General features: G+C 40.9%; 1 protein-coding gene across 2 annotated transcripts; it reads right to left on the minus strand.

Moving 5' to 3' along the window:
- On the minus strand, positions 1-26,657 carry DUSP11 (dual specificity phosphatase 11). 2 transcript variants are annotated; one of them, XM_036435729.2, is made up of 9 exons: positions 26,442-26,656; positions 23,269-23,344; positions 18,747-18,878; positions 13,390-13,513; positions 11,178-11,238; positions 7,242-7,288; positions 6,893-6,968; positions 3,747-3,932; positions 1-461 (listed from the first exon to the last, which is right to left on the minus strand). In XM_036435729.2, the coding sequence occupies exons 1-9, from the start codon at positions 26,552-26,554 to the stop codon at positions 263-265; spliced, it is 1,014 nt and encodes a 337-aa protein (XP_036291622.1). In that variant the 5' UTR covers positions 26,555-26,656; the 3' UTR covers positions 1-262. The 2 variants fall into 2 exon arrangements, with proteins under 2 accessions (XP_036291622.1, XP_045436871.1); XM_045580915.1 differs by lacking the exon at positions 18,747-18,878 and having other exon boundaries at positions 26,442-26,657.
- Between the last annotated feature and the right edge of the window lie 973 nt (positions 26,658-27,630).

Raw genomic sequence — 27,630 nt, forward strand, 5'->3', positions numbered from 1 at the left:
TTATGTCCAGTGGATGTTCTTTATTACTTGATCAGTTCTAAAATAACATGTTATTTTGAAAATATTAAGACTTGAACAGATTATTTCCTTCAGTATTGCAAATACTGCAAAGAGTTAAGTATTAATATAATTTTGTCTTATGTTTGAACTTAAGGTAGAAAAAAATAGATTATAAACCCCATTTGACCTGATTGTATAAAAGTCACTTCAACTGTATTCAGTCCTGCTGCCTCCCGACAGATTTCCAGGACAGTGTGCGTCGTCACTGGGTCCATCCATAGTAGGCTGGGTAGGGTAGTCCATAGTAACTGCCAGGACACCACCTCTGGTTCTGGGCTAGGTGACTGGCATTTGGCTGTACATTCCAAGAGTAGTTTCCTTGTGAATAGTCCTCTCTGGGGGGGGCAGGGGGAGGAGGGTTATGGCCTCTCTGGTAAACGGTCTGATTCTGTGGAAATTTTCTTAAACAAAACAAAACATAATAAACTATTAGTTTTAATAAACTATATAATGAGCTTTGTAAAATAATACACAGATCTACTGTTTTCTACATGTGTGACCTTGGCAAATAAACTGCTTAATCTTTGGGTTTTCAGTTCTTTAAGAAATCCATCTTTATGAGTTATTCTGAAGGTACATTAAAAGCAATGCAGTTACGTAACCTACCATAAGGTCTCTGTGTACAACAGATTCCCAGGAGCTTTTCCACCTTTTACGACAGAGAAAATGTCCGCACTATTCTAATCAGACACTTTCTTTCCAAGACTGGCAGGTTGGCATGAGACAGAATGAGCTATTTACTTCTGAAAACATAAAGCTGCTTTCACTTTATAAAGAAATAGATATATAAATCAATTATAAAGCATAGAAATTTTAACCATGGTACATGCAACAAATTTAGAAAGATTTAAATATAATTGTCTCAAAAGTAAGATAAGTAAATCTAATGTAATAATACAAAAGAAATTTAAAATTTCAGAGAAGAAAAATAATGTTCTCATGCCCCCTAACTCTCAATCCTACCTAACCTAGTTAGACTGGTTAATATGTCTTTTTTTTACTGTTAAATCATAACCTATTTTTTTTTTTTGAACTTAAAAGGGGCACACATCACATAAATTTATTAAGAGGCTTTATACAATAAATGGCGGTACAGGCCTGTGTGGTGAAGAACCGAACCCCAGTTCTCAAACAGACCCCCCACGTTAACCACTGGCCCGAAGGACTGATGGAGGCCTGCTGGCTGGTGCTCACTTCTCAAACAATGTTTGGAAAAACCATTTGGGGAGACTTGGTTTTACCACTTCACTGAGCACCGTGTTGGCAGGGCAATTTGAAAGTGAACGCAGTCCTGTCCTGGCCCCCAGCTGTCAGCCCTCAGGGCCGTCCATTCACTGAAGCCAAGGAGATGCAGCTGGAGGTTCAGGAAGTGAAGGACGCAGACCACCACACCCCCATCCAGGTGCCCGGCAGTTGGCACCGGCCACACCACAGGGCCCAGGGACTGAAGCCGAGTCCCCTCCCTCCATCCCCACCCACGAAACAGCCTGGGCTCAGAACCCAAAGTTAGCATAAGTGAGCTAACACCCTTCATGGCTTTATAAAATGTCACAGTATGGACAAAATTTACCCAGCTACTCTTCACTGTTAGAAATGTAAGGTGTTCCTACTTTTTCACCATGGTAAATAACTTTGGGTTCAACATCTCAGAACATATACTGCTGTATCCTGAGTACCTAGATGTATCTGATATGTAGTAGGGAGGTTTGAGAAATGTGCTGAATGATTAAAAATATGTAACTTTTTCCATATTTTGAAGTATTTCCTCAGTCTCAATGTGGAATTACCAGGTATGAGCGTTTTTTACGGTGATCAAATTGTGTTTCAAAAGGACTGTACCAATTTTCAGTGCCATTGGCAACACAAGCAACATTTTAAATGTGCTGTGTTTTTAAAACTTATTTTTAGAGAGGGAGGGAGACAGACAGACAGAGAATAACAATGATCGATTGCCTCCTGCACACATCCAGACTGGGGTTAGATCCTACAACCTGGGCATATGCTCCTGACCGGGAATTGAACTGACGACCTTTTGGTGCATCCAATGACACTCCAAAAATGCTAACATCTTCTTGAAAGTTTTTATAATGTGCTAAAGTACATTTCAGTTCATACAATGGTCAACAAAATCCCTCTTAAGTAGGTATTCTTAAAATCTACATTTAATTAATAAGCAAAGAGAAATCTGGAAGTCTTAACCGAGATTGCACAGCGAGTGAAGGCAAAGCCAGGATGCAAATCCAGGTCAGCCTGACACACTACCCCAGACAGCTTTATAAAACACTGTTGCTATATTAATAGGTAAAGAATAGAACCTTGCTATTTTAATTGTCCTGAGGTTTTTTCCTATTTCCCAAGTCAAAATACTGGTATGTTTGTGATTTATCTGTTCAATTTTTTTTTGCAAATTTCTCTACTGGAATTTTTACTATATTTTTACTATAATTTTTACTTAATTAATGTAGCCAAAGAATTCAAGATCCTTTCTGGTAGTGACATCTGGTAGTGACATCAAATTGATGGCTTAAACTAACATTAGAAACAATGAAAATTTCTAAGTCCCTTTCCCAAATGTCTCTGAAAAGTCACACATTTCCCATACTATACTTCAATTTTCAGCTTTAAATGCAAAATATGAAGAAAAGATACCTCATGGTTGACGCTGTTCTGTAAGAAAATGCCAATTCCTCACCATTATCATAATACCAGAGGCCCAGGGCACATGCAGCGGTAGGGTCCCTCAGTCTGGCCTGTGGGGATCGAGCTGAAAATGGCCCGGTGCACAGATTCATCCAGGGCGTGTCCAGCCCATCTTGCCCAGTCCCAATCGGGGCCAGTCGGCCAGTGAGGGACCAAGGAAGGGCTCCAGGGTGTGTGCAGCCCATCTCACCCAATCCTGATTGACCAGACCCCAGCAGCAAGCTAACATACTGGTTGGAGTGTTTGCCCTGGTGGTCAGTACATGTCACAGTGACTGGTCAGTCGAATGCATAACTGGACACTTAGCATATTAGGCTTTTAATATCATAATAACTAGAGGCCCGGTGCACACAGCCTGGCCTGTGGGGATCAGGCCAAAACCCGCAGTCCAATATCCCCTGAGGGTCTCAGATTGCGAGAAGGTGCAGGCCAGGCCGAGGGACCCCACTGGTGCGTGAATCTGTGCACTTAACCACTAGTATGCATATAAGATCTTTGGTTAATCTCTTCCCACTCTCCCTCTTCCCCTCTGAGATTCATCAGTCTGTTTCATGCTTGGGCATTGAGTGTCTGCCCCCTGGTGGTCAGTGAGTGTCATAGCTACCGTCAGTCAAATGGTTGCTTAGGCTTTCATATATATATGGAGAGAGAGAGAGAGAGAGAGAGAGAGAGAGAGAGAGAGAAATTAGTTTGCACTAATTTATAATACTATTCACTTCTCTTTTTTTAAACATTTTTATTAATTTCAGAGAGGAAGGAAGAGGGAGAGAAAGATAGAAACATCAATGAGAGAGGATCATTGATTGGCGGCCTCCTGCATGCTCCCCACTGGGGATCGAGTCCGCAACCTGGGCATGTGCCCTTGACCAGAATCGAACCTGGGACCCGTTAGTCCACAGGTCAATGCTCTATCCACTGAGCCAAACTGGCTATGGCAATACTATTCACTTCTATTTCAATTCTGGAAAAAGAGAAAGCAAACATACCTTATTGATTGCTGTAAATCTTGGGTCTGGGTGTGGAAATGGCGAGAAGGTGTTGGGTAACCTTGGGTCCAATGTATGTTATTCCTAGGTCCTTGATGAACAGCATTATTAGTGGTGTGGGTTGGTTCCATCATATATGGTGAATATTCAAAACCACTTGATCTGGATACACGGGAATTCCGATCCCTCAAAGAGAATTTTTTTTAACATATATTACTACCTTCCAAATGTAGTGGCCAATATAGTGTCTACTAGAGGCCCGATGCACGAATTTGTGTATGGGTGGGATTCCATGGGGTGGCCTGTGGAGATTAGACCTCAGCTTGCACCCCAAGCTTCGCAGCCCCGGCTCACACCCCCAGCCTCACAGCTCTACCTGGCACCCTGATTTGGCCCGGCACTGCCCCCTCACATGCTCCACCATCCCACTTAGGGGTGATCAATCGAGGACAGGCTCCCCCTCACCCTAGCTCCCTCAGCACCTGGGAGCTGGGCGATGGCCCTGCTCCCCCGCCTCCCCCCCACTATCGCGGTTTGCTGTCTGCGGGGTGATCGGCTGGACAATTGGGCCCCCGCTCACACCCACCTTAGCCTTGAGTATCTGCCCCCTGGTGGCTCAACTGCTCCACCATCCCACTGTGGGCCCGCTCTTGTCAGAGCCCATAGGGGTCAGCAGCGCCTGCACTGCCACCCACTGCCAGCACTGTGTTGCTGATGCCTGCCATGTCCACACCACCCCCGGTGGTCAGCGCACATCATAGCGAGTGGCCGAACTCCTAGTCAACGACCACCAGAGGGAACAGTTTAAAAAAAAAAAAAAAATCTTTATTGTTCAGATTATTACAAATGTTACTCTTTCCCTCCCCCCGAATTGCTCCCCTCCACCAGGTTCCCACCTCACCCTCTGCCCTTTCTCCATCCCCCATTATCCTCATCCATAGGTGCACAGTTTTTGTTCAGGCTCTTCCCACATCCCCCACTCCTCTTTTCCCTGAGAATCGTCAGTCCACTCCCCTTCCATACCTCTGATTCTATTATATTCACCAGTTAATATTGTTCATCAGGTTTTTTATTTCCTTTGGCTTTTAGCTTCACTTGTTAATAGTTACGTATTTGTTGATCATAATTTTTATCTTTATCTTCTTCCTCTTCCTAAAGAACCCCCTTCAGCAATTCATATAATTCTGTTTTGGCAGTGATGAATTCCTTTAGCTTTTGGTTGTCTGTAAAGCTCTTTATCTGGCCTTCGATTCTGAGTGATAGCTTTGCTGGGTAGATTACTTTTGGCTGTAGGTTCTTGCTATTCATCACCTTGAATATTTCTTGCCATTCCCGTCTGGCCTGCATGGTTTCTGTTGAGAAATCAGCTGACAATCATATGGGTGCTCCTTTATAGGTAACTACCTGCTTTTCTCTTGCTGCTTTTAATATTCCCTGTCTTTTGCTCTTGGAATTTTAATTATGATGTATTTGGTGTGGTCCTCTTTGGATTCCTTTTGTTTTGGGTTCTGTGTGCTTCCTGGACTTGTAAGTCTATTTCTTTCACTGGGTGGGTGAAGTTTTCTTTCACTATTTCTTCCAGTATTCTTTTGGTATCTTGCTCTCTCTCTTCTTCTGGAACTCCCATAATTCTGATGTTGGTTCATTTGAAATTGTCCCAGAGGTTTCTTACACTATCTTCAACTTTCTGGATTCTCTTATCTTCTTGCTTCTGTGGAGAAGTATCCTCTGGCTGTGTTCCAAATCTTTGACTTGATTTTTGCGATCTTCCATTCTGTTTTTAGGACTCTGTATAATATTTTTTATTTCAGACAATGTATTCTTTATTTCTAGTTGATCCTGTTTCATATCCTCATAGGTCTCGTTTATTTTATTGGCCTTTTCTAGGAAATTCTTGAAAAACCTTATAAGCATGGTTTTGAACTTATATCCAGTTGCTTCTTGTCCTCCATTTCTTTTGTTTGTGATCTGTTTCCTTGTCTCGGCATTTTCACAGCTTCCCTGAGTTGGTAGGTGGCTTTGTGTGCTAAGGTGTCCTATATGGTTGAGTGGGTCAGCCTCCCAGTTACCTGAGGTGGACAGTCTTGGTGTAGCCCTTTGTGGGCTGTGTGTGCAGTCTTGTTGTTAAACCTTGCTTGTTGTTGGTATCACTGGGAAGCGTTGATCTCCAAGCCAATTGGCTATGAGGATCAGAAGTGCCTCAGCTAGGAGGGTTTCTGTATTCTGCTTGGATGGAGCGGAGTCTTGGGGTGGCACAGCCAAGCCTTGGTGAATCCCGCAAGATTGGTTGCAGGCGTGAGCACCTCTTTGGTATAGGTGCAGACAAGCTTTGGATTCCTGTCTGTCCCTCCCTAGGATTCCTATTCACAGCGAACGAGAAAACTAGCCACTTGAAGGGCTTCTGTGCTCCGCTTGGATAGGGCAGAGTTAAGGGGTGGTGTAGACAAGCTTTATTCAGCCCTTCCCTACAAGGGTCTGGTTTCCGTGTCCCGCAGTAATGGCCGCTGGCTTCACACACCTCAAGAGATCTCTGCCCACTGCCTGACAGTCTGGTCTCTCCCTGTCTGGGGCCGTCTATCAGAGCAATAGGGTAGTTCTGTTTTCTTCCAGAACAAGAAAGCTAGCCACGCATTAGCTGTCCGCCCTCTCTGCGCACAGGGAGTAAGCCAGTAGCGAACTTGACCCGCCCCCTCTGTGTACCCCAAGCAAGTCAGCAGCCAAGTCTGGCGACCGCCTTTTCACACATGCAATTCACTACACCTTCACAGTTCCTGAGGTTCAGCATGCCTTTTCTCTCCTTCCCAGATGGTAGAGCCTCTTCTCAGCCAGCCGTCCAGCACTTCAGGCCGATGTTTCACCTGTCTTCCAGTTCTAAATTCAAATTTGTTGTGGTAGGCTGCATTCAGGTATCTACCCTATGCTGCCATCTTGGTTTCTCCTCCGGGAACAATTTTCTTATTAGGTTTTTATTATATAGGATAGGAGGAGGAAATTTTGGCCCATGAAAGTAACCATCCCATCCTCACCCCATTTCTATTTGTTTAGGTTTCCCTGATAAAGTAAACAAGCTACAAGAAGAATGGGTATGTGCAACATAATGACATAAAAACAAATCTCCCTAAACTCACACGTAAAATGCAACTCACCTTCTGATGGAACCATTCTGAAGGTCTTCAATGTAGTTTTGTCTTTCTATGCAATGCCCCCGGCACCTATTGAATACTTAGGAGTGGAAGAAATGTTAGAAATCATTGTACAAAAAGCAAATCTTTTCCAGAGAAAACAAGTCAGAGCTGAAATTCATTGACTAATTATTTATTCAAGCTGTTATACCGAATTATTTTCAAATACATCCCTATATAAACTTTGGCAAAAGATTATCTTATGTCAAAACAAATGAATTACTAACTTTTCTTTTTCCAAAATTTAATTCATCTACATTCTCACCTTCAACTTTTATAAAAAGAGGAAAACAGTGATAACCTTCATACTTACATTCAATTGCATCATCTGGCCTCATGCCTTCTACATCAATCAAATACCTAACAAAACAACATAATTTGAGTCATCTATATATAAAAATTTTAAAATCCAATTCCACTTACAAAAATAGATATAAAAATCATAAGAAAATATCAGCACATCTAATACAATAATTACTAAAGGGTGATATACTACCCTGTTTCCCCGAAAATAAGACAGTGTCTTATATTATTTTTTGCTCCCAAAGATGCGCTAGGTCTTATTTTCAGGGGATGTCTTATTTTTCCATGAAGAAGAATACGGTACACATTTATTGTTAAATGAAAATAAAGGAAATTTATTACCTGTATACGGTACAGTAGTACGGTAGTTGTCAACACAAACCAGACAAACTGTGAATCCTACAGTATCAAGAATTTACTGATTTATTTAATGACAATCATGTCATCATCTTCTGGAACATTATCATAACAATCCAATTCCTGAATTTCCTGGTGAATTTCTTGTGACTCCATTTCTTTCAGAATCAGTGGACCAAATCTCTCATGTTTAGCAATAGCACTGTCTTTAAATGAGTACTTCTTGTCAAGGTAGCCTGCTCGCAGTGCATTTGCAATGCAACTATCAGTGATTTTCTCCCATGAATTCTTCACCCAAGTCACAACTTCTTGCAGTTTAGGTTTCACAAAGTTTCCACGCTGATTTCTCTCCATTCTATTTTCAATGTACCGTAGTCATTAATTTCCATGCACAAATTGTCTTTGAATGGCTTGTTTATTGCAATATCAAGAGTGTGGAGATAGGCCGTCATTCCTGTGGGAATCATTATCTGATCTATTTTTCTTTTGTGAAGAAATGTCTTCATGTCTTTAGCACAGTGAGTGCTGGCTGCATCCCAGACTAGCAGACCTCTTTGGCTCCTTCACATAACAAGTGGCAGCATTAAATCGACCCACTTCCTTATAACTGCTCATGTGGCCCAGGCTTTTCAGTTTCAAGAATAAAAACGCCCAAAACACGTTCAATCTTTTCCTTCTTGCCCTTAGAAATGATTAAGGTGGGATTTTAGTGCCATCCAGACGAATTGCCAAAATATAGGAAACACATGCACTTTCGTAAGCAGTGGAGGGAATGCACACTAAGGAGGCACCCTGTGTTCAATTGTTGTTTGAGATGATTGGCCCATAAACACTACAGTTTCATCCATAGCAATCATGTTGGAAAGATTGTATTTAGAGAAGTCAGCATCATCAATAAAGGACTTGAATGCAAGTGCTCTCGCTTAATAACTTGAGTATCTTCCAACCTAAACAATGTTGTAGATCTTCTTATAGACAGTTCACTTCGCTAAAGGAAATTATCCAGCCAGTGTTGTGATGCTTTGAAGTCTTCGGGGGCTATGTCAAACTGTGGTGCCATTGCAAGGGCAAATTCTTGAATCTGAGCCCTATTCACAACCAAAGCCTTTGCTCTCCTGTCAACAACCCATTCGCAGATCAGGTCTTCCAGCTCAGAAAATAATGGTTGCCGACCTGATCCACACTTGCACTTTTTAGCATTTCCCTTGTTACTTGTTCAATGAGGTTACCATACTCTGCTCGCCATTTTCGGACTAATCAGATACTCAACATCTTCTCTTTGCAGAAAGCAGTAAGATTTTGGCCCCAAGAGTCTTCCACGATTCCTTTCTTGTACTCCACAGAGTAGCTTTTTCTTTTTGTGCTCATTTCTAGGGGTAAAAAAAAAGGAATTGGGGTATCAAGGTGGGGGGAGGGGGATCACTTAAAATGACACAGGGGGGATTAGAGTGGGGAATCAAAATGGCACAGGAGAATAGAGGGGGGATTACCATTTTAGTAACCCCTTTTGATCCTCCTGTGTCATTTTGATTGCCCCCTCTGATCCTCCTGCATCATTTTAAGTGATCCCGCTCCCCCCACCCCTGTGCCACTGAACACCTTCACCAGACCTCCCCCCAACCCCTTTATCAGACATTTACCCCCTGGGGCCTGCCTGGGGCTGTCACTGGGCTTGCTGGGGCCTGGATCTGGGCTGGAGCAGGATCTGCCACTGACTGAGAACCTTCAGTCATCATGAGGGCGGCAGCGAGCATCAGGTAGTGTCACCAGAGACAGACCAGCACTCACCACCTTCGCCATGTCCCATCCGCTCTAATCCTCCTGTTCTTCTATACACATCTGCAAAAGTCTCCTCCTCTCTCCCGCCCTGCGCTCACCACTCACTCCGACCTCCACTCCGCCTCCACACAGCAGTGACGTCAGGACTCCGCTTAACGTCACTGGTTGCTAGACGCCAGTCGGGGCGACTCTAGCGACCAGTTTACGGTAAATTAATTTTCATTCTGAGACAGAGCTTGGGGGGGCCTTATTTTGGGGGAATGCCTTATATTTCACTCAGAAGGAAACCTGTAAATAGGTCTTATTTTCGGAGGATGTTTTATTTTCGGGGAAACACGGTATGATCACAAAAAGGCTTTATTCTAAGTATGTAGAAATGAGCCAATTAACCAACAGCCAAAGACAAATTGGGGGGAAAATTAATATCATATCTAAAACGTATTATCTAAAAAATATTATTTAACTGTATGGGCCAGAAACTTAGAAGTCACCATCACTGCCAGCCATTTCTTCCTTATCCTCACTTTCAACCCACCACCAATCCAAACAATCTATCACTGCTTTCTCTAGAATCTGTCCACATCTGTCCACCAAAATGACCACCACACCCTGGGTGAGGCCACCATTATGCCTTAATTTCAACAAAAGCCTCCTAATGTGTCTACTTGCTTCCATGCTTGTGCCCCTGTATTGCATTCTGCACTCAATACCAAAATAGGCTGAAAAGGCAAACTGATTATGTTCTACACTAACTCACCCTCCTCAAAGAAGAGAGTTCAATGATTTTCTTTTTTTTTTTTTTACGATAAAGTCTAAAATCTTAAACATAGGTCTGCACTATCTAGGTCCTACCTATTCTAGTCTATCGTATTTTAATGCCATGCTTCCTCCATGGTCCAGCCTCCCTAGCCAGTTCCTCCAACACAGTATATGCATTCCTGTTAAGGGTCTTTACTTTTCCTCATGCTTAGAACTTCTCCCCAGTGTCCCTGTCTTATTAATATAATACCTACTTTCCTTCAGATATTAGATCAAACCTCACAATAAATCCTTCTTTAACCTCCATGATGAGGTCAAATTCTCCTATTAATATACTCTTTTAATATCCATGTCCCTCTCCTTCTTGGCACTTGCATTATTTGTAATTCTATATGCATAGGTATGATTCTTGAATAGCTTATTCCCTTTCTAGACTGTTAGGATCCACAAAGGGTAAGTCAAGTCTCTTTGCTCACAAAGTCTCATAAGTCTTTTTGCGAGCACCCAGCACCATGCTTACATATAACAGATGCTCCATAATTATTTTGTGAATGAACACAAATCAATACACTGTAACAACATTGGGGGGGGGGGAAGCATAATAAACTTTTTGATTCAGAAATTCCATTCTGAGTGAAATTATCTGAGACAACAATATATTCAAAGATGTTCATAGAAGAATGTTCATTATTTTAATGTTTTATAGTATGAAAATCTTCTAATTCTTATGTTAATCAGTTAGCAAAGGAACAACGTAACCATAAAAAAAAATGGGGTCTCCAAATACTTTCATAGGAGTATGTTCACCATATATTAAATTATAAAACAGAATGTCTAAATATGATACTATTAAATTACATGTATATGCTTAGATTTGCATTTTTAAAGTCTGAAAACATATGTACTAACTTAATGGTGGTAATCTCTGGGTGGGGGACAAGCTTGCTTTCTACATCATACATTTCTATACGAATTACATTTTTGCAAATAATTTACATTATTTAAATGAAACAACTTAGCCATGGTCTGCCTCTTAGGGTTGGAAACTCACCTGCAGATGAGGTAGCCAGTCCTGTTTAAACCATGGGTACAATGGACACCAATAAGTCTGTCTATAAAACAGGGAATGTAGCGTTAAATAAATGAAGTATCCTAGAAACAAGTTATACAGTTTTCTGAAGAGTAACATTTATAAGTTACCACAACCCTACCACTACCTGAAAATAAATGACTCTGAAGAGAAATGTGGGGTTTTTTTGTTTTGTTTTGTTTTTAGGAACATACTATAATGATCTACTATAAAGTCAAAATTCATTGGCCTAGGAAATTTTTCACAGCCCCCAATTAGAGGCAATATTATAGACTGTGAAAGGCCTGGTTAGGTACTTACAGTAAAACTCCACTGAGACAAAACTCATTTGTCTGAACTGATTTAATTATAGAAAAGGAAAGTTGAAGAAAAACAAAAACGTCCAAATACCCATACATACCCTAATAATAAACCCAATAGGCTCTCAGGTATTTACTGAATCAATAGGTTTTCTGAGTCTACCAGGTCTAGGGAGTGGACTGTATAGGGTGTTCCTCTTCATCAGGAGTCTGGTATCTGTGGGAGGGGCTTAGAGCAGGGGTATAGAATGGATTGTATGCCAGGTCCTGAGACGCTACAGCAGGGAGCACTGCAAGACACAGTGAAGTCAGCACAATGCAAGCAGACCACATGGGGCCAGTCTATGCAGCACACTACACATGGTGTTAACATGAGCAAGGCCAAGACTTACAAACTCATGTGGATCTTCTAGCCCTCACGGGAACAGATGGAACACTGAGTACCAGTTCCACACACAGAAGCCTGGAAGCAGTGAGGCCAGCAGCTCCACATTACATTTAAGAGGTATTGTTTCTGTGACTACAGTTTATACAAATAAGATCATTTACCTCCCTGTAGATGCTGTGGTTATCACAGGCAAAGTCTAGCCTCTCAAGATTTAAAGCACAGAGATCTGTGACCAGGGCTTAAGATATTTAAGAACTAGTGCCTACATTAATTGACTAGGTGATAGTTTGAAAATTTATCTTAAAACTCATTGACACCATTTATCTCTTTCCTCCTACCCCCTATCTCTATTCTTCCCCTACTCTGTGTGTGTGTGTGTGTGTGTGTGTGTGTGTGTGTGTATAATGTCAGATTTACTTAATAAAGTGTATACTCCTTATGCTAAATTTAGAAAGAGGACAGTGAAAACTTTGTCCTATGGATGTATGGTTTTCCAAAGGAAAAAAGGTTCCTCAGTCTTAAAATGTGGCAAACACCATGATAGCTACATGCCATAAAAAGTCAACTGAGTGCTTAAAATTCAAAAGCTACAGAGATCTGCTTTCAAATACAGTCAAGTAGATCTTAAAACAGAACAAGAAAACCAGCTTTTTTAAGTTCTTCCCATCTGAAAACTAACTACAAGAGGTGACCATGACCTTCCTTAATTGTGCCCAAATTGGAAAAACAGCAGGAATATTTTAAATACAAATGATGAGGATGCAATTCCACTAGTCCATTCCATTTTATTTTGCTTCTAAAGGTCTGTCTCACTTTAAACATTTACCTTTTATTTTCTTTTACCCACTCTAAGATGCTGAGATTCTAATGTTTTATTCCACCCACTACTAACCTTTTAATAAATAACACAAAAGAACATTTTAATTTGATTATGTATTTCCCATTAAAATATCTTAAAAAAAAAAAAAAAGACAGATAAGTTCATATTTCTCACTAAACCCACTTTCCAAACTAAACTGTTTATTTTTAACAATAAAAGAACAAACATCTTGCCCAGCGGGTGTGACTCGGTGGTTAAGCATTGACCCAGGAACCAAAAGGTCACTGTCATTCGATTTTTAGTCACGGCACATGCCCAAGTTTCCAGGCTCAATTCCCAGTGGGGGGCATTCAGGAGGCAGCTCATCAATGCTGTTTCTCTCTCATCAATGTTTCCATATCTCCCCCTTCAATTCTCTCCTTTTCTCTCTAAAAAACAATAAAAAAGAAAAAACAAAGAATTCCATTATTCTTACAAAAAACAAAACAAAACAAAACAAACATCTTATCCTATTACCACCACCTGATAGGTCTGTATTATCAAATACAACAGGCCAAATATAGGAACTGTTAAAATTATTTAAAATTCCCAACCTAATTAAAAACGAATACCAAAGTCCAGATAAAGGGGGGGAGAGGGGGAGTGGAAAGCACACACACAACTCACCATTATCTTTATTTTCTTTCAAAAACCCATTAACAGCACATTTGAATTTTAAAACAGTGTCATCATCAGGCACCTGATGACCAATCGTATAAATTTTTAAGTAAGGAATTGTTTCTGGTAAGTCCTATAAGGCAAAACCATTAAAATGTATATTATTTTATTTGCAGGGGAAGAATTAAAAAGTAATTAGAAGAGCCAAAATATAAATCAAGAGATTATAATAAACTTAGTTTGTCAGTAATTCTGATAAAAAAAACAATTTTTCCCAAAGCTGCTTCAATCAGGAAGTATCACTAGATTTTCATTAGTCAATAAGTATACAACAATGAAAGCAAAATTCATGTGAATGAATGCATATGTAACCAAAAGTTATATAAATAATTCTACCTATTATTTTACATTTCAAGGACCATAAAGCAACTGTGATTTAATTATTACAGAATCAGAAGACTTGGAATTAAATTGTTAGATTGAGGTAATTTCAAGCACTGTTGAGAAGTGGATAGGAGAAAGTGATACTGATTAAAATAGAAAGAAAGTTAAATGAAAACCCTGCACTTCTGAACTTATAAAGAAAAATATCAGTATGAACCTGTGATGTATTTTACATAAAGGTCAATTCCTGTTCGATTCTTGGTCAGGGCACACGCTGGGGTTGTGAGCTTGATCCCTGGTAGGGGACATACAGGAGGGAGCCAATCCAAGATGTTTCTCTCTCACATCAATGATTTTTTTCTCTCTCCCTCCCTCCTCTCTCTCTAAAATCAATTAACAACTATTTATTAAAAGAAATACCATAGATTGCCCTAGTCGGTTTGGCTCAGTGGAAAAAGCGTCAGCCTTTGGAATGAAGGGTCCCAGGTTCAATTCTGGTCAAGATATGTACCTTGGTTGCAGGCACATCTCCAGTAGGAGGTGTGTAGGAGGCAGCTGATGGATGTTTCTCTCTCATTGATGTTTCTAACTCTATCCCTCTCCCTTCCTCTCTGTAAAAAATCAATAAAATATGTTGATAAATAAATAATAAAATACCATACATCCATCGCCAGTGTGGCTCAGTGAGTTGAGCACCATTCTGTGCGCCAAGGGTGTCTCAGGTTGTATTCCTGGGCAGGGCACTTTCCTGGGCTTCAGGCTCAATCCCCAGTAGGGGGTGTGCAGGAGGCAGCCAATCTAAGTTTCTCTCCTCTTTCTCCAAAATCAATAAAAACATTTAAAACAACAACAAAACCATACAAACACATATCCTAACTGAAAAGCAAAGGAACAACAAATGTCATGATATGTCAAAATTGCAATGAAGTTCCTAATGAAACAAAACAAACAATAAAATAAATCTAACTAGTCATGACTGGAAGATATTAGTGAATCAACTCATTATTTTAAAAATGATTGAAGAAGGAAGATTCGTGTCTCTAGAACTGGGCAATCAAATAGCTGACGAGGGAAAGCTTCTTTTGACAGAAACATACCCAACTAATAAATGAAAAAAGAACAGAGAATTAACCATTTTTGAAGCCCAAAATGAATTACTGGATGTAGGTATCAATCATCAGTGACTGCTACTATTACAGAAAGAGGCCATCACTTATATGCCTCTATGGAAGAACACATCATCACCTATGAAACTGTCTTACAAAGAATAAAAGCAAAAACAAAAAACCAAGCCTGAATCTGATCAAGCCTCTAGATTAGGGGTGTCGAACTCAATCAGAGAAGGGGCCAAAATCTAAAATCCAGCCTAAATCGCTGGCCGAATGGTTTACTGAACAGTCATAAACTGTCATTGTGATGGAAACGCAGCGGAGTGCAGTGATGACAGCGTGGTGCGGGCCACATTGCAAGGCCTGGCGGGACGGATTTGGCCCGTGGGCCTTGTGTCTGACACATGTGCTCTAGATCCAAATACCAATCTTCCTATATAATAAAAGGCTAATATGCAAATAGACAGAATGGCAGAATGACTGGTCGCTATGACACATACTGACCACCAAGGAACAGATGCTCAATGTAGGAGCTGCCCCCTGGTGGTCAGTGTGCTCACAGGGGGAGTGCCGCTCAGTCAGAAGCTGTGCTCACGGCTGGCGAGCGCAGTGGCGGTGGTGGGAGCCTCTCCCACCTCCATGGCAGCTCTAAGGATGTCCTACTGCACAGGCAGGGCTGATGGACCCTCCCGAGTGCGTGAATTTTGTGTACCAGGCCTCTAGTTTAAAATAAATGCACTGAAGAATATTTTAACAATATCTGGAGACAGAATCATTCAAACCATGGGAGACAAACTGCTAGTTTCTCCAAAACATAAAATTCAAGGGGGGAAATAAAGGAAAGTGAAAGAGACATGGAGGGAGAACCTAGAGATTAAATAAGACTTCAGAGACCTAAAAATCAACTGTAAAGTGTGAACCTTATTGAATCCAAGTCAAATTCTTAAAAACAATTTTTTAATGAGATTGATAAATGTAAATCTGTATACAGACTGGATATTTAATATTAAAGAATGATATTAACAAATAAAGTCTTATATTTTAAATATAATGCCAAAAATGTACAAGGTAAAATACTGTATCTGGGATCTGCTTCAAAATAATATGGAATGGAGAGAAACAAGTAGAAGTGCAGATGAAACACAGTATTATGTCTACTGCTATATATGTTTAAAATTTATGATAATTATTTAAAAACAAGAAGACACTGTGGAAAACAGTCTGGCAGATTCTCAAAGGATAAACAGAACTACTAATTCCATTCCTATCTTTCCATCTAAAAGATTTGGCAGCAGGGATTTGAACAAATATGTGTACACCCATATTCATAGAAACATGATTCATAATAGCCAAAGGTGGAAACAATCCAAGGGCCCATCAATGGAAGGACAAACAAAATATGGTATATACACACATGGATTATTCCACCATCAAAAAGGAATGTCATTTTGTTACATGTTATACCATGGATGAACCTTGAAAACATTTAGTGGAATAATCCAGACACAGAAAGACAAATGAGTGAACATTTATGTGAGATACCTAGGATAGGCGAATTCATAGAGACAGAAAATAGCCGGGACCCGTTTGGCTCAATGGATAGAGCGTCAGCTTGGGGACTGAAGGGTCCCGGGTTCGATTCTGGTCAAGGGCATGTACCTTGGTTGTGGGCATACCCCAGTAGGGGGTGTGCAAGAGGCAGCTGATCGATGACTCTCTCATCGATGTTTCTAACTCTCTATCTCTCTCCCTTCCTCTCTGTATAAAATCAATAAAATATATTTTAAAAAAAAAAAAAAAGAAAGAAAATAGAAGAGGTTACTAGGGACTGAGGGGAGAGGAAATGAGGCTGTTATTGTTTAATGGTTCAGTGTGATGCTGATATAATAGCCTGGTTATTATTTGACAGAAAAGGAGGAAAGGGAAGACTAGATATAGGCATGCCATTTGCACAGCTTTGCCATAAAGCTACATTTAACATTCTCCAAGTCTGCTCCCTGCTGATCGATGGGGGGAGGGAGTGGACAAAGCAGTTTAGATGGATGCTCAGTAAAGTCTGAATGACGTGGGAAGGTGCCTACCTGTCTGCTAGTCATACCTGGGAACAAATTAATGGCCAAGATGGGTGTGGCCACCTGCAAACTCAAAATACTTAAATATTTAAACTTCCAAAGGAAGTGTGTGATCTCTCCCTCACATCGGGGTCCTCTTGGGATTCCTGCTGCAGGGGGCTCCTGCTCCACACCATGGACTAATGGACCTGAATTAACTTGAATGCTGAGCCACATCTGGCTGCAACATGAAATGGAAAATCTAATCACTGCTCTTGTTTCTGGCTCTGCTGGAACCCAGCTGCAGCCTTTCCAGGGCTGGCTACGGGGGCAGAGAATTTGGAACTCAAGAAATGTAACCTCATGCAAATGCATTCTTCCACATCGCACCCTTCCATGCAGATCTTAGAAAACCAATTTTCTGAAGTTATCATAAGAACCTCGCTCCCACAAGTGACCTGGAAGTATGATTCTCTAGTAACAAGTGCTTTTGTTGAGGATGAAAGTTTTGGTTATTGACAGTGGAGATGGTTATATACACTGTGAATGTATTTGATGCTACAAAATTTGTACATATGTGAGTGATTAAAATAAATATTACTTACATATTAATAAGAAAAAGGAATAATTTGAGTTCATTTTTCTTTTTCTGAGCTTGTTTCAACATCTTAGTGAAGTTCTCAATAAGAAATATCAGTACTACTACTACCTCATTAGCTGATGATGGTTGTTTGGATTAACTAAGTTAAAGTATGTGAAAGTATTTTCCCAATATCTAATTGCTACACAAACATTAGCAAACATTAGGTGTTATTGTTTTCCAAGCCTTGGAACTGGTCAAAAGGAGCATAAGTCTTTCTCACTGATAGGCCAAATGGACCATCAGAGTCTATGAGTTTCTATATTATATCAAGAGATTGTAGGAAAGAAAGTATACAACTCTGAGAACAACTTGTTTTTTACTGTGATGCTTACACATGCTCAAGCAACTGCTTAAAATAAAGGCTAGCCCTAACCAGTTTGGCTCAGTGGATAGAGCATCAGCCTGCGGACTGGAAAGTCCCAGGTTCGATTCTGGTCAAGGGCATGCACCTTGGTTGTGGACACATCCCCAGTAGGGGGTGTGCAGGAGGCAGCTGATCGATGTTTCTCTCTCATTGATGTTTCTAACGCTCTATCCCTCTCCCTTCCTGTCTATAAAACAATCAACCAAATACATTAAAAAATATATATATTTTATTGATTTTCCACAGAGAGGAAGGAAGAGGGATAGAGAGCTATTGATAGAAACCTTTATGAGAGCGAAACATTGACCAGCTGCCTCTTGCACACCACCTACCAGAGATGTGCCCACAACCAATGTACGTGCCCTTGACCGGAATCGAACCTGGGACCTTTCAGTCTGCAGACCGACAGACACTCTATCCACTGAGCCAAACTGGTTTCGGCAATAAAATACATTTTTTTTAAAAATCAATAAAATATATTAAAATAAAGGCTAAAGACATAATGAACATTCCTCTCTTTTCTTTTAAGGCTTCTACTATTCTTTGAAAAGTTTACTTTCTTTTCAAAATATAGAACATGATCACTTATAGAATTTCTTAATCACAAACAGTCTACTGCCAAATATTAGTTTAATTCATGTCTTTCATCTCATTTTGAGATAGCAATTAGAAATGTTTAATTAAGGAAACCAGTTGGTTTCCTTTTTCAATTACTAACCATGAAAGAATGCATGGATTCACCTTGGCATAAGGTGATAACTACTAATTACTATGAACTATTACAGAATCAGGAAAGAAGGTTCTTTTTAAGTTACCTCTGGTTTATAATAGCGTTGAGTATATGTTAAATCAATAATCAGTCCAAGTTCTTCATTTCTTTCTTGGATTTTGTTAAAAAGGTCCAAGGGGGAAAAGCGTTCTTCTGGAGCAAGTTTCTCTTCAAAACTCTGTCAGAGAGAATAAAATAACAAACAACAAAGGGTATTTAAAATTCTGTATTATATCACCCATTTATCTAAGTCCTGTGCTGCTGATCCTAGCTAATAAAGAGGGAATATGCTATTGGACCCTCGTGCTGTTGCAAAGATGGGGCGCCCACAGCCAATAAGGAGGGAATATGCTAATTAATTGCCCTGTCCTCAAAAATGGGGGCGCCCACAGCCAATAAGGAGAGAATATGCTAACTGATGGCCACCCCTTCAAAGATGGCGGTGCCCAGTCCCCTCAGCCCTGCCTTGCACCTGCCTCTGGAGTCCCTCAGTTCTCTCAGCCCCCCAGCCCCCCAGGGCTGCCTCAGATGACGGCTGCCCAGGGCCGCCCGAGGTTCAGATAACCAGGGCCGGTTGAGGCTTGTGCTGCCAGCAGTGGCAGCAGCAGAGATGTGATGGGGCGTCATCTTCCCCTGATCACTGGGTCGCCTCCCTCCACTGAGGGCTCCTAGATTGAGAGAGGGGGCAGGCCAGGCTGAGGGACACCTCCCCACCCCCACCCTGCATGAATTTCCATGAACCGGGCCTCTAGTATACGGTAAGATTCAAAGGAAAGTTTTCACATTTCTGTAATTTACAAGCAATATTACAATCCTTTCTTCCAGACAGACTGTGTTTGTTTCATGTTGGTCTCCTAACCAGACTATAGAACTCCCAGAAGGCCGGGACCACATCAATTTTGTCCCATGTATCTCAGCTCCAAGTGAAGTGCCTATAAAGAAGCACTTATGGCCGAAACTGGTTTGGCTCAGTGGATAGAGCATTTGTCTCCGGACTGAAAGGTCCCAGGTTTGATTCCGGTCAAGGGCATGTACCTTGGTTGCAGGCACATCCCAGTAGGGGGTGTGGAAGAAGTAGCTGATCGATGATTCTCTCTCATGGGTGTTTCTAACTCTCTATCCCTCTCTCTTCCTCTCTGTAAAAAAAGCAGTAAAATATATTAAAAAAAAAAAAAAAAAAAAGAGGCACTTATGATTGTTCTTAAATGTGTATATGAAGAAAGACTTTATGTATTGTATTTGGCTTATTTGTGTCTTCTGTTCCACAGATCTTATTGGTTATTCAAGTAACAACAGTAGAGGGGTGTGTGTGTGTGTTTTTTAATAAATACATGCGTTTTTAGAGCACACTTAGGTTCAGTAAAACTGAGCAGAAAGTAAAGAGATCTCACTTAAACACTCTCTCCTTCACCCCACACAGCCTTCCCAAACATCAACATTCCGTATCAGTGTAGTACATTTGTTAGAATCAATCATGACACATCATTACCAATTACTGTCTATATTTTCCATTGAGTCACTCTGCATTGTAATTCTATGGGTTTTAACTGATTTTTTTTTTTTTAAATACTCACCCAACGTTATTTTTAGAGAGAAGAGGGGGAAAGGGAGGGAGAGAGAGAAAGATTGATTTTAAGAGAAACATGAATTAGTTGCCCCTGACCAAGGATCAAATCTGCAACCGAGGTATGTGTCCTAACCAGGAATTGGACCCACAACCTTTTGGTGTACTGGACAATACTCCAACCAACTGAGCCACTCAGCAAGGTCTGGGTTTAAGCAATTTGTAAGGACATGTATTTACCCTTACTGTGTCATACAGAATAGTTACACTAACCTAAAAACCTCCTGTACTTAAATACAAATAGGGCTAGAAGATCCCCGTCCGCCATTATTATTCTTTTGGGGAATTTTCCTGGCTACTTAAGCGTATTTTTCTATACGAGTTTCAGAATCAGACCATCTGAGATGAAGTTAAGTTTATGAATGAATGTAGAAAGATTTAAATGACTTATGATGTCGAGTCTTCCACATAATATTATAAAAGTTTTAAAAACTAAATTAATTACAACAAGGCATAGAATTTCTCCTGTTTCTTGAAGATCTGGAGCTGATGGATCAATTATCATCTCCAGGTATCTGAGCAATAACTAATGTTTTATAACTAAGTCAAAACCCTTTAGGAAGTTTTCCTTGATTAACCCTGTTATCATTTCCCACTCTTTTGAATTCCTTGTTATTTCTGGCCAGGCCATTTGACACTTAACATATTCTATTTTATATTCCAGAGTGTTTAACAAGTGATTATCAAGTATGGAGGTGACTTTTCCTTAGGTGAATTCCATAACACACAGGAAACCAATGTCACATTTGACTTCTACACAGGAGTAATGTATCTCCCTAATCCTACAACATGAATAGGTTAGACTGCCCTGGGAGTAGTTATACAGCTTTGTGGTGTCCTAATCCCAATACTGAATGAAATCACTTAAATACACCGAGCTGAAAGATGCTTTTTATAATGACATCATATGAGTTACAAATTAAATAAATTCCCAATACATTTAAAGTAGATTTTTTCTAAAACACAAAACAAAAAAAAAGAAAAAGAAAGTGGACTTTTTCTGATGCTAATCCATGCTATGCTGGGCAGTTTAATGAGACATGGAATTTCTTCTCACCATTTTTTAATTGGTCAAATGCTTTCCCCATCTATTCCTTTCTTAGGTCAAACAAAAATACAATTTTCAGCCTTGGCTGGTGTGGCTCAGCTGGTTGGAGCGTCATCCCTACACCTAGAGCACATGTGTCAAACACAAGGCCCGCGGGCCAAATCCGTCCCGCCAGGCCTTGCAATGTGGCCCGCACCGCGCTGTCATCACTGCACTCCGCTGTGTTTCCATCACAATGACAGTTTATGACTGTTCAGTAAACCATTCAGCCCTCGATTTAGGCTGGATTTTAGATTTTGGCCCCTTCTCTGATTGAGTTCGACACCCCTAATCTAAACCATCACGCTTAGTTGAAAGGCATTTTCCAGAACAAATGAAAAGTGATATAGGAAAAACTAAATCCAGGAAATGCCGAGTTTGCTACAAAAAAGGTATTAGGAAAGAATCTACATACTGGTGTCTGGATTGTAAGGTAGTACTATGTATCAACAATTGTTTTAAAAATATATCACACAGAAGTTGAGTTTTGAATTTTTACATCTATATTTCAATTTTTTAAACTCAATATTTCTATTTCATTTGTGTGCTTTTGTTTATTGTTCTGTAATTGTTAACTTTTTTATATTTTTTATTGTGTATAGAAATAAAAAATATATATATTTTTTGTAATCTTTATAATTGTTTGTAAAATTTATAATATTTTAATTCGATGTTTTCATTTTTTTGTTGGTATTCTTTTCTATTTGTTTGTAATTTTGTATTTTCCTTTGTGCTTTATATATAAATGAAAAAATATATATTTCATTTATTTTAATTAAGTATAAATAAAAAAATAATAATATAAAATTACGTCCACTGGGCGTGACGTACTGACACGTCCTAGTGAAAGAGTATGCGCCCGTTATACGTTGTGTAATTAAAAAGGAACTCCTCGGTTAACAGGTTAACAGGTTAATGTACATTGAACTTTCCAGGATAATAATCACCTTATTATTAAGTTAAGGATGAACTTGGTTTTATTTGGAAATCTACTAAGAGATATTCACTGTCAAGGAAACCCACCTAACCAAGTCTGCATTTGCAATTTTTGCATTCATAGAGCAAGTAACTGATTATTTCTCTATTTCTAATATAGTTACGCCTAAATATTTACATATTGAAATATATGTTACTTAATTGTAAATTCTTTTATTTCTTCCTTGTATTATAGTTATAGCACTGATTTTTAAAAAATATATATTTTATTGATTTTTTTACAGAGAGGAAGAGAGAGGGATAGAGTGTTAAAAACACTGATGAGAATCATCGATCAGCTGGGGATGTGCCCGCAACTAAGGTACATGTCTTTGACCGGAATCGAACCTAGGATCTTTCAGTCCGCAGGCCGACACTCTACCCACTGAGCCAAACTGGTTTCAGCTGATTTTTTTTTTAAATTAAGTATGGAAGTGGCTTGTATTTATTAGTATCTATGAATTTCAGTATAGTAAAAGGCAAAATACAAAGTTTATACAATAAAAAGAGAAAATGGAGTGTGATGGAATGGAGAATCACCATCCTATATGGTGAATTCAGAATTCTAAAAAAATATTGAATTAATTAATTATACACCGTAAGTGTCTGTGGACACAAATGGGGGACCTTCCCCACACACCACACACGTCTATAAAAATGGTTGTGTTTTTTTTAGTGGCAGCCCTGTCCAACTTTAAAATCATTTTTTGTGAGAATTTTCAGCTTAAAATATTCAAGAACACCCAAATTGTGAGTAAAATATATATTTTTAAATAATATTCTTTGCAAATTTATTTTTTAAATTAAATTCAAAATATCATGGCATGTGGGGATGGTTTCCATTTTGGTCACATGGCAGTTAACTGGTTAATTTTTGCTTACCTTTTTCAAAGGAACTTTGAAAGCAATGAAACGGGTCCCAGGCATCCTCTGTCCAAGAGGGAGATAGTCTTGCCACCTGTTAATACATCTGTGTTAGCCAAATTCTCTTAGCCTTTCTCCCAGCACAGAATGAGGACGCCTCAGTCCCCTCTTCTCTTTGCCGCTCCACTTATTCATCCCAACCCAGTTACCTGTATTTCCCCTCTTCCTGTTTTCCGATCTTGAAAAAATGTACAAGGCACCAAACAGCGCAAAGAGCTCAACAAATGAGGAATACCTAACACCAGAGATTGCGAGTTCTATATCCCTGGTAAAACCCAGCCTGGTCCTGAATACTAAGGTGGCATCTACATTAATAAAAGGAAACTACAATTTAACCATACCTCCGAGACGCTCACCAGCCAATCAGGAGTGGGTATGCAAATTAACCCAGCAAAGACGGGTTCATTTGCAGGTGCAGAGCCACTGGGTGCAGGGTGGCCACTTGTGAGCACACCAGCAAAAAGCAGCCTGTGTCCTCGGGAGCCAGGCCGCTCTGAGCCTGTAGGCCTGCAAATAGGCAGGAGCGGCTGGGGTCCTGGACCGACCCCCTGGCCACTCGGGGCCTATGCACACAGGGGCAGAGAAGCCAGAGGCAGGCAGGAACATCCCCTGCAGCAAGCGAGCAGAAAGCAAGGCCCTGCCTGCCCCTGGCTGTGGCAGCGAGGGTCAAGAGTCCCCTGAAGGGCCCCCACAGGGAGCAGACACCAGGGCCTGCGGTGGCATCAAGCAGGCAGGTCCACAGAGAGCAGAGAACCACGGGGAGAAGGCCTAAGCCGTCAGTAGGACATCCCCTGAGGGCTCCCAGGTTGCAGAGGATGCAGGTCGGGCTGAGGGTCACCCCGCCACTTAACCCCTCCCCCCCACCCCCCATACGAATTTTGTGCATCAGGCTCCTAGTAAATACTTAACTGAAATAGTTTAAACACAACTCTTTCACTTTTTCAATTCTTTCACAGTTTACTTTTTTTTTTTTTAATATATTTTATTGATTTTTTACAGAGAGGAAGGGAGAGAGATAGAAGGCTAGAAACGTCGATGAGAGAGAAACATCGACCAGCTGCCTCTTGCACAACCCCCACCGAGGATGTGCCCGCAACCAAGGTATAATACATGCCCTTAACCGGAATCGAACCTGGGATCTTTCAGTCCACAGACCGACGCTCTACCACTGAGCCAAACCAGTTTCGGCTCAGTTTACTTTTATTCCTCATACAACTGATGTCATAATAATGGATCAGTAGGAAACTTCGAGTTCACGTGTTAAAAAGAAAACCCAATAGGACAGTGACACTGAACTTCACTTAATAATGCTAGGAGTCACAGTGAAAAATAATATTTGAGCTGACTTCTGTCTGATGAGTTAGAATGAGCTAAAGTTGATTCAGTATATCTGAAGCTCTGGAAGTGAGGGCAAAAGTTGTACAAATGGGGGCTGGAGAACCAGACTGCATTCTAGAGAGTACAGAGTTTTAAAGGCCAAGGTAAAGAGTTGTTTTTTCTTGAAACATGATTTTGAGTAAGTGATGTTTATAAGCAATGTTCCAATTTGCCTATTAAAAAGATTTGCTGTGTGAAGAATGGACTGGGCTCTGACTGGTTTGGCTCAGTGGATAGAGCGTCAACCTTTGGACTCAAGGGTCCCAGGTTCGATTCCAGCCAAGGGCATGTACCTTGGTTGTGGGCACATCCCAAGTAGGGGACATGCAAGAGGCAGCTGGTAGATGTTCCTCTCTCATCGATGTTTCTAACTCTCTATCTCTATCCCTCTCCCTTCCTCTCTGTAAAAAAATCAATAAAAAAATATTTTTAAAAAAATGAATGGACTGGAAGGAAACAAGAGTAGATGGATATACTTCTAATAATGAGGACTTAACTGCCATCGAAGACCTAACAGGCAAGTTCTGTATTAGGATGCTGATGGAGAGAAACTGGAATATTGCAGTATTTTCAGGAGATAAAATGAAGGGGACTTAATGAGGTATGAGGTGGAGGACAGGAAGGTGTGAAGGAGTGAAGAAGGGTTGGCTGTACTTAAAATAAGCAAAGGCTCAACGTTAATCATTTGAACCTATATGAGCCTATTAGGAAGCAACAGTACACTTTTTACTTTTTCGGTTAAAAGTTCAACGATACTGGTGGGTTTTAAACTCAAACTTAATAGTCAGTCAACTTCTGGAATGCCACAACTTCTGGAATCAAGGGGGTGGGGAGCTCTATTTTAGTAATTAATGAGTATCCCCAAAACTGACAGCCCCATCTTCAAAAGCAACCCTTTCATTTTCATTTCACCTGAAAGGGCAATGGGCAGGGCCTCGCTTTTCTATGTTTTTTTCCTTTTAATTTTTTTAAAATGTATTTTTATTGAGAGTATTACAGATGTAAACCCAGCCTCCTGGCAGAACCTAGCTTTTAAAAGAATGGGGGTGCCGAAACCGGTTTGGCTCAGTGGATAGAGTGTCGGCCTGTGGACTGAAAGGTCCCAGATTCGATTCCCGTCAGGGGCATGTGCCTTGGTTGCGGGCACATCCCCAGTGGGGAGTGTGTAAGAGGCAGCTTGTCGATGATTCTCTCATCGATGTTTCACCCTCTCTATCCCTCTCTCTTCCTCTCTGTAAAAAATCAGCAAAATAAATAAATATATATATATATATATATATATATATATATATATAATGTAATTTTTTTTTTAAATAAAAGGATGGGAGCCCAGCCAGTGTTGCTCAGTGGTTAAGCCTTGACCTATGAACCAGGTCAGGATTAGATTCCAGAGGTTAGATTCCAGGGGTTAGATTCCCTGTCAGGCACATGCCCAGGTTGCTGGCTTAATGCCCAATGGGGGGCGTCCAGGAGGCCGCTAATGATTCTCATCATTGGTGTTTCTATCTCTTCCCCTCTTCCTCGCCCTCTCCATCCCCCTTCCCCTCTGAAATCAACAAAAAAATATAGAACAGTCAGAAACACAGACGGTCCCTTTCAACTCCTGTGGGCGGGGCACCGACAGGATCAAAGCCTCCTAGCAAAGGACAGGCCCAGCGCGCGGCGGGGCTGACGGGCAGGGGCCGGGAGAGAGGAAGCCCGGGCCGGGGGGCCGGGGGCCGGGAGGGCCAGGCCCAGGGGCCACGCCACCTTACCTCTCGGGGATGTGGTTCCCGCCCTTCTTCTTGCCCGGAGCCTTCGGCGAAGGACGTCCAGAAAAGGCGCGCCCCCGGCCCCGGCCGCGGTCCGCACGATGCCATTGGCTCATGTGGACCCCAAGACACCGCCCGCCCAACGCCGACAGCGCCCACAGCTCCGTGGCCCCAAAACAAGACCCTCCGCCGGAAGCTGCTGCCGGGTACTGCGCAGGCACCGCCCACCGGGCTCCGGGCTAGCGCGCACGCGCCGCCGCCCGCGGTGATGACGTCACGCGCAGGCGGACTAGGAAGCAGGGCCAGTCACCAGGGCCTTAGTGGCTGTGGCGCCCTCCTTAGGCGGCGGCCGGTAGCACAGGCCCATGAGTCCGTGTACAGACCCTTCAGAGCTCAGTGCTGCAGCCCCTGGAGAGAGAAGCTAAGTCCCACCCGCCCAGATCCCAGCGCGGTCCTTCCGCATGTTCTTCAAGTGCTGACATTCATACTTACTGTATAGTGTATATATATATTAATTCAAAGATGGATGTCCTCTATTTCATACAAAATCACCATACAATATACATTCTACAGTATATCTAGAAAAAGATTATTTCAGGTCCATTTATGTGTACATCCATTCTATTATTTTTAAATGGTTGCATAGTATTGCACTGATTGTGAGCACCATAATTTCTATTACCAGTCCAAGACTGATGGACTTGCCGTTGATTGCAGTTATTTTGCCCTCCATTAACAGGCTGCGATGCAAACATTCTTAAACATGTATAGAATTATCTTTAAATTCCTAGAAGTAGAATTTCTGGAATGAAGGATATGCAAACAAAATTTTGAAAGATATGGTTTAATTGCCCTCCAAATATAAAGTGTTAACCTACATCCCATTCACAATGAAACTTTTATTGGGTTCCTATCATGTGCCAGGTAGTACATATTTACATTTTTAGAAAATAGCAAAATATAATAGGCAGGAGTGGAACTCAAGTCTAAGATTTCCATACACTATCAGGCATAGAGACCTGTATCGGATACAAAAACTCTCAAATGAGCTGTGAGTTGAAACAACAAAGGACCTCATGTGCTAGGTATTCTGAAGGCTAAACCGAATACCATATTTCAGATTAAACTGTAGGTAATTGTAACAGCAAATGTCTTCTGTTTTTAATTTTTAGTTTCTAATTTTCTAAATACC

Source organism: Pipistrellus kuhlii, unplaced genomic scaffold (assembly GCF_014108245.1).
Source record: "Pipistrellus kuhlii isolate mPipKuh1 unplaced genomic scaffold, mPipKuh1.p scaffold_m20_p_13, whole genome shotgun sequence".
In the NCBI taxonomy this organism is placed as follows: Eukaryota; Metazoa; Chordata; class Mammalia; order Chiroptera; family Vespertilionidae; genus Pipistrellus; species Pipistrellus kuhlii.

Excerpts from the sequence above, each read along its gene's own strand:
- DUSP11 (XM_036435729.2), bottom strand. The coding sequence starts at position 26,554 with ATGAGCCAATGGCATCGTGCGGACCGCGGCCGGGGCCGGGGGCGCGCC. Across the intron at positions 11,239-13,389 it reads GAAAGAAAATAAAGATAATG|ACAGACTTATTGGTGTCCAT; the intron begins GTGAGTTGTGTG and ends CCTGTTTTATAG. Across the intron at positions 462-3,746 it reads GATTTACAGCAATCAATAAG|AAAATTTCCACAGAATCAGA; the intron begins GTATGTTTGCTT and ends GTTTTGTTTAAG.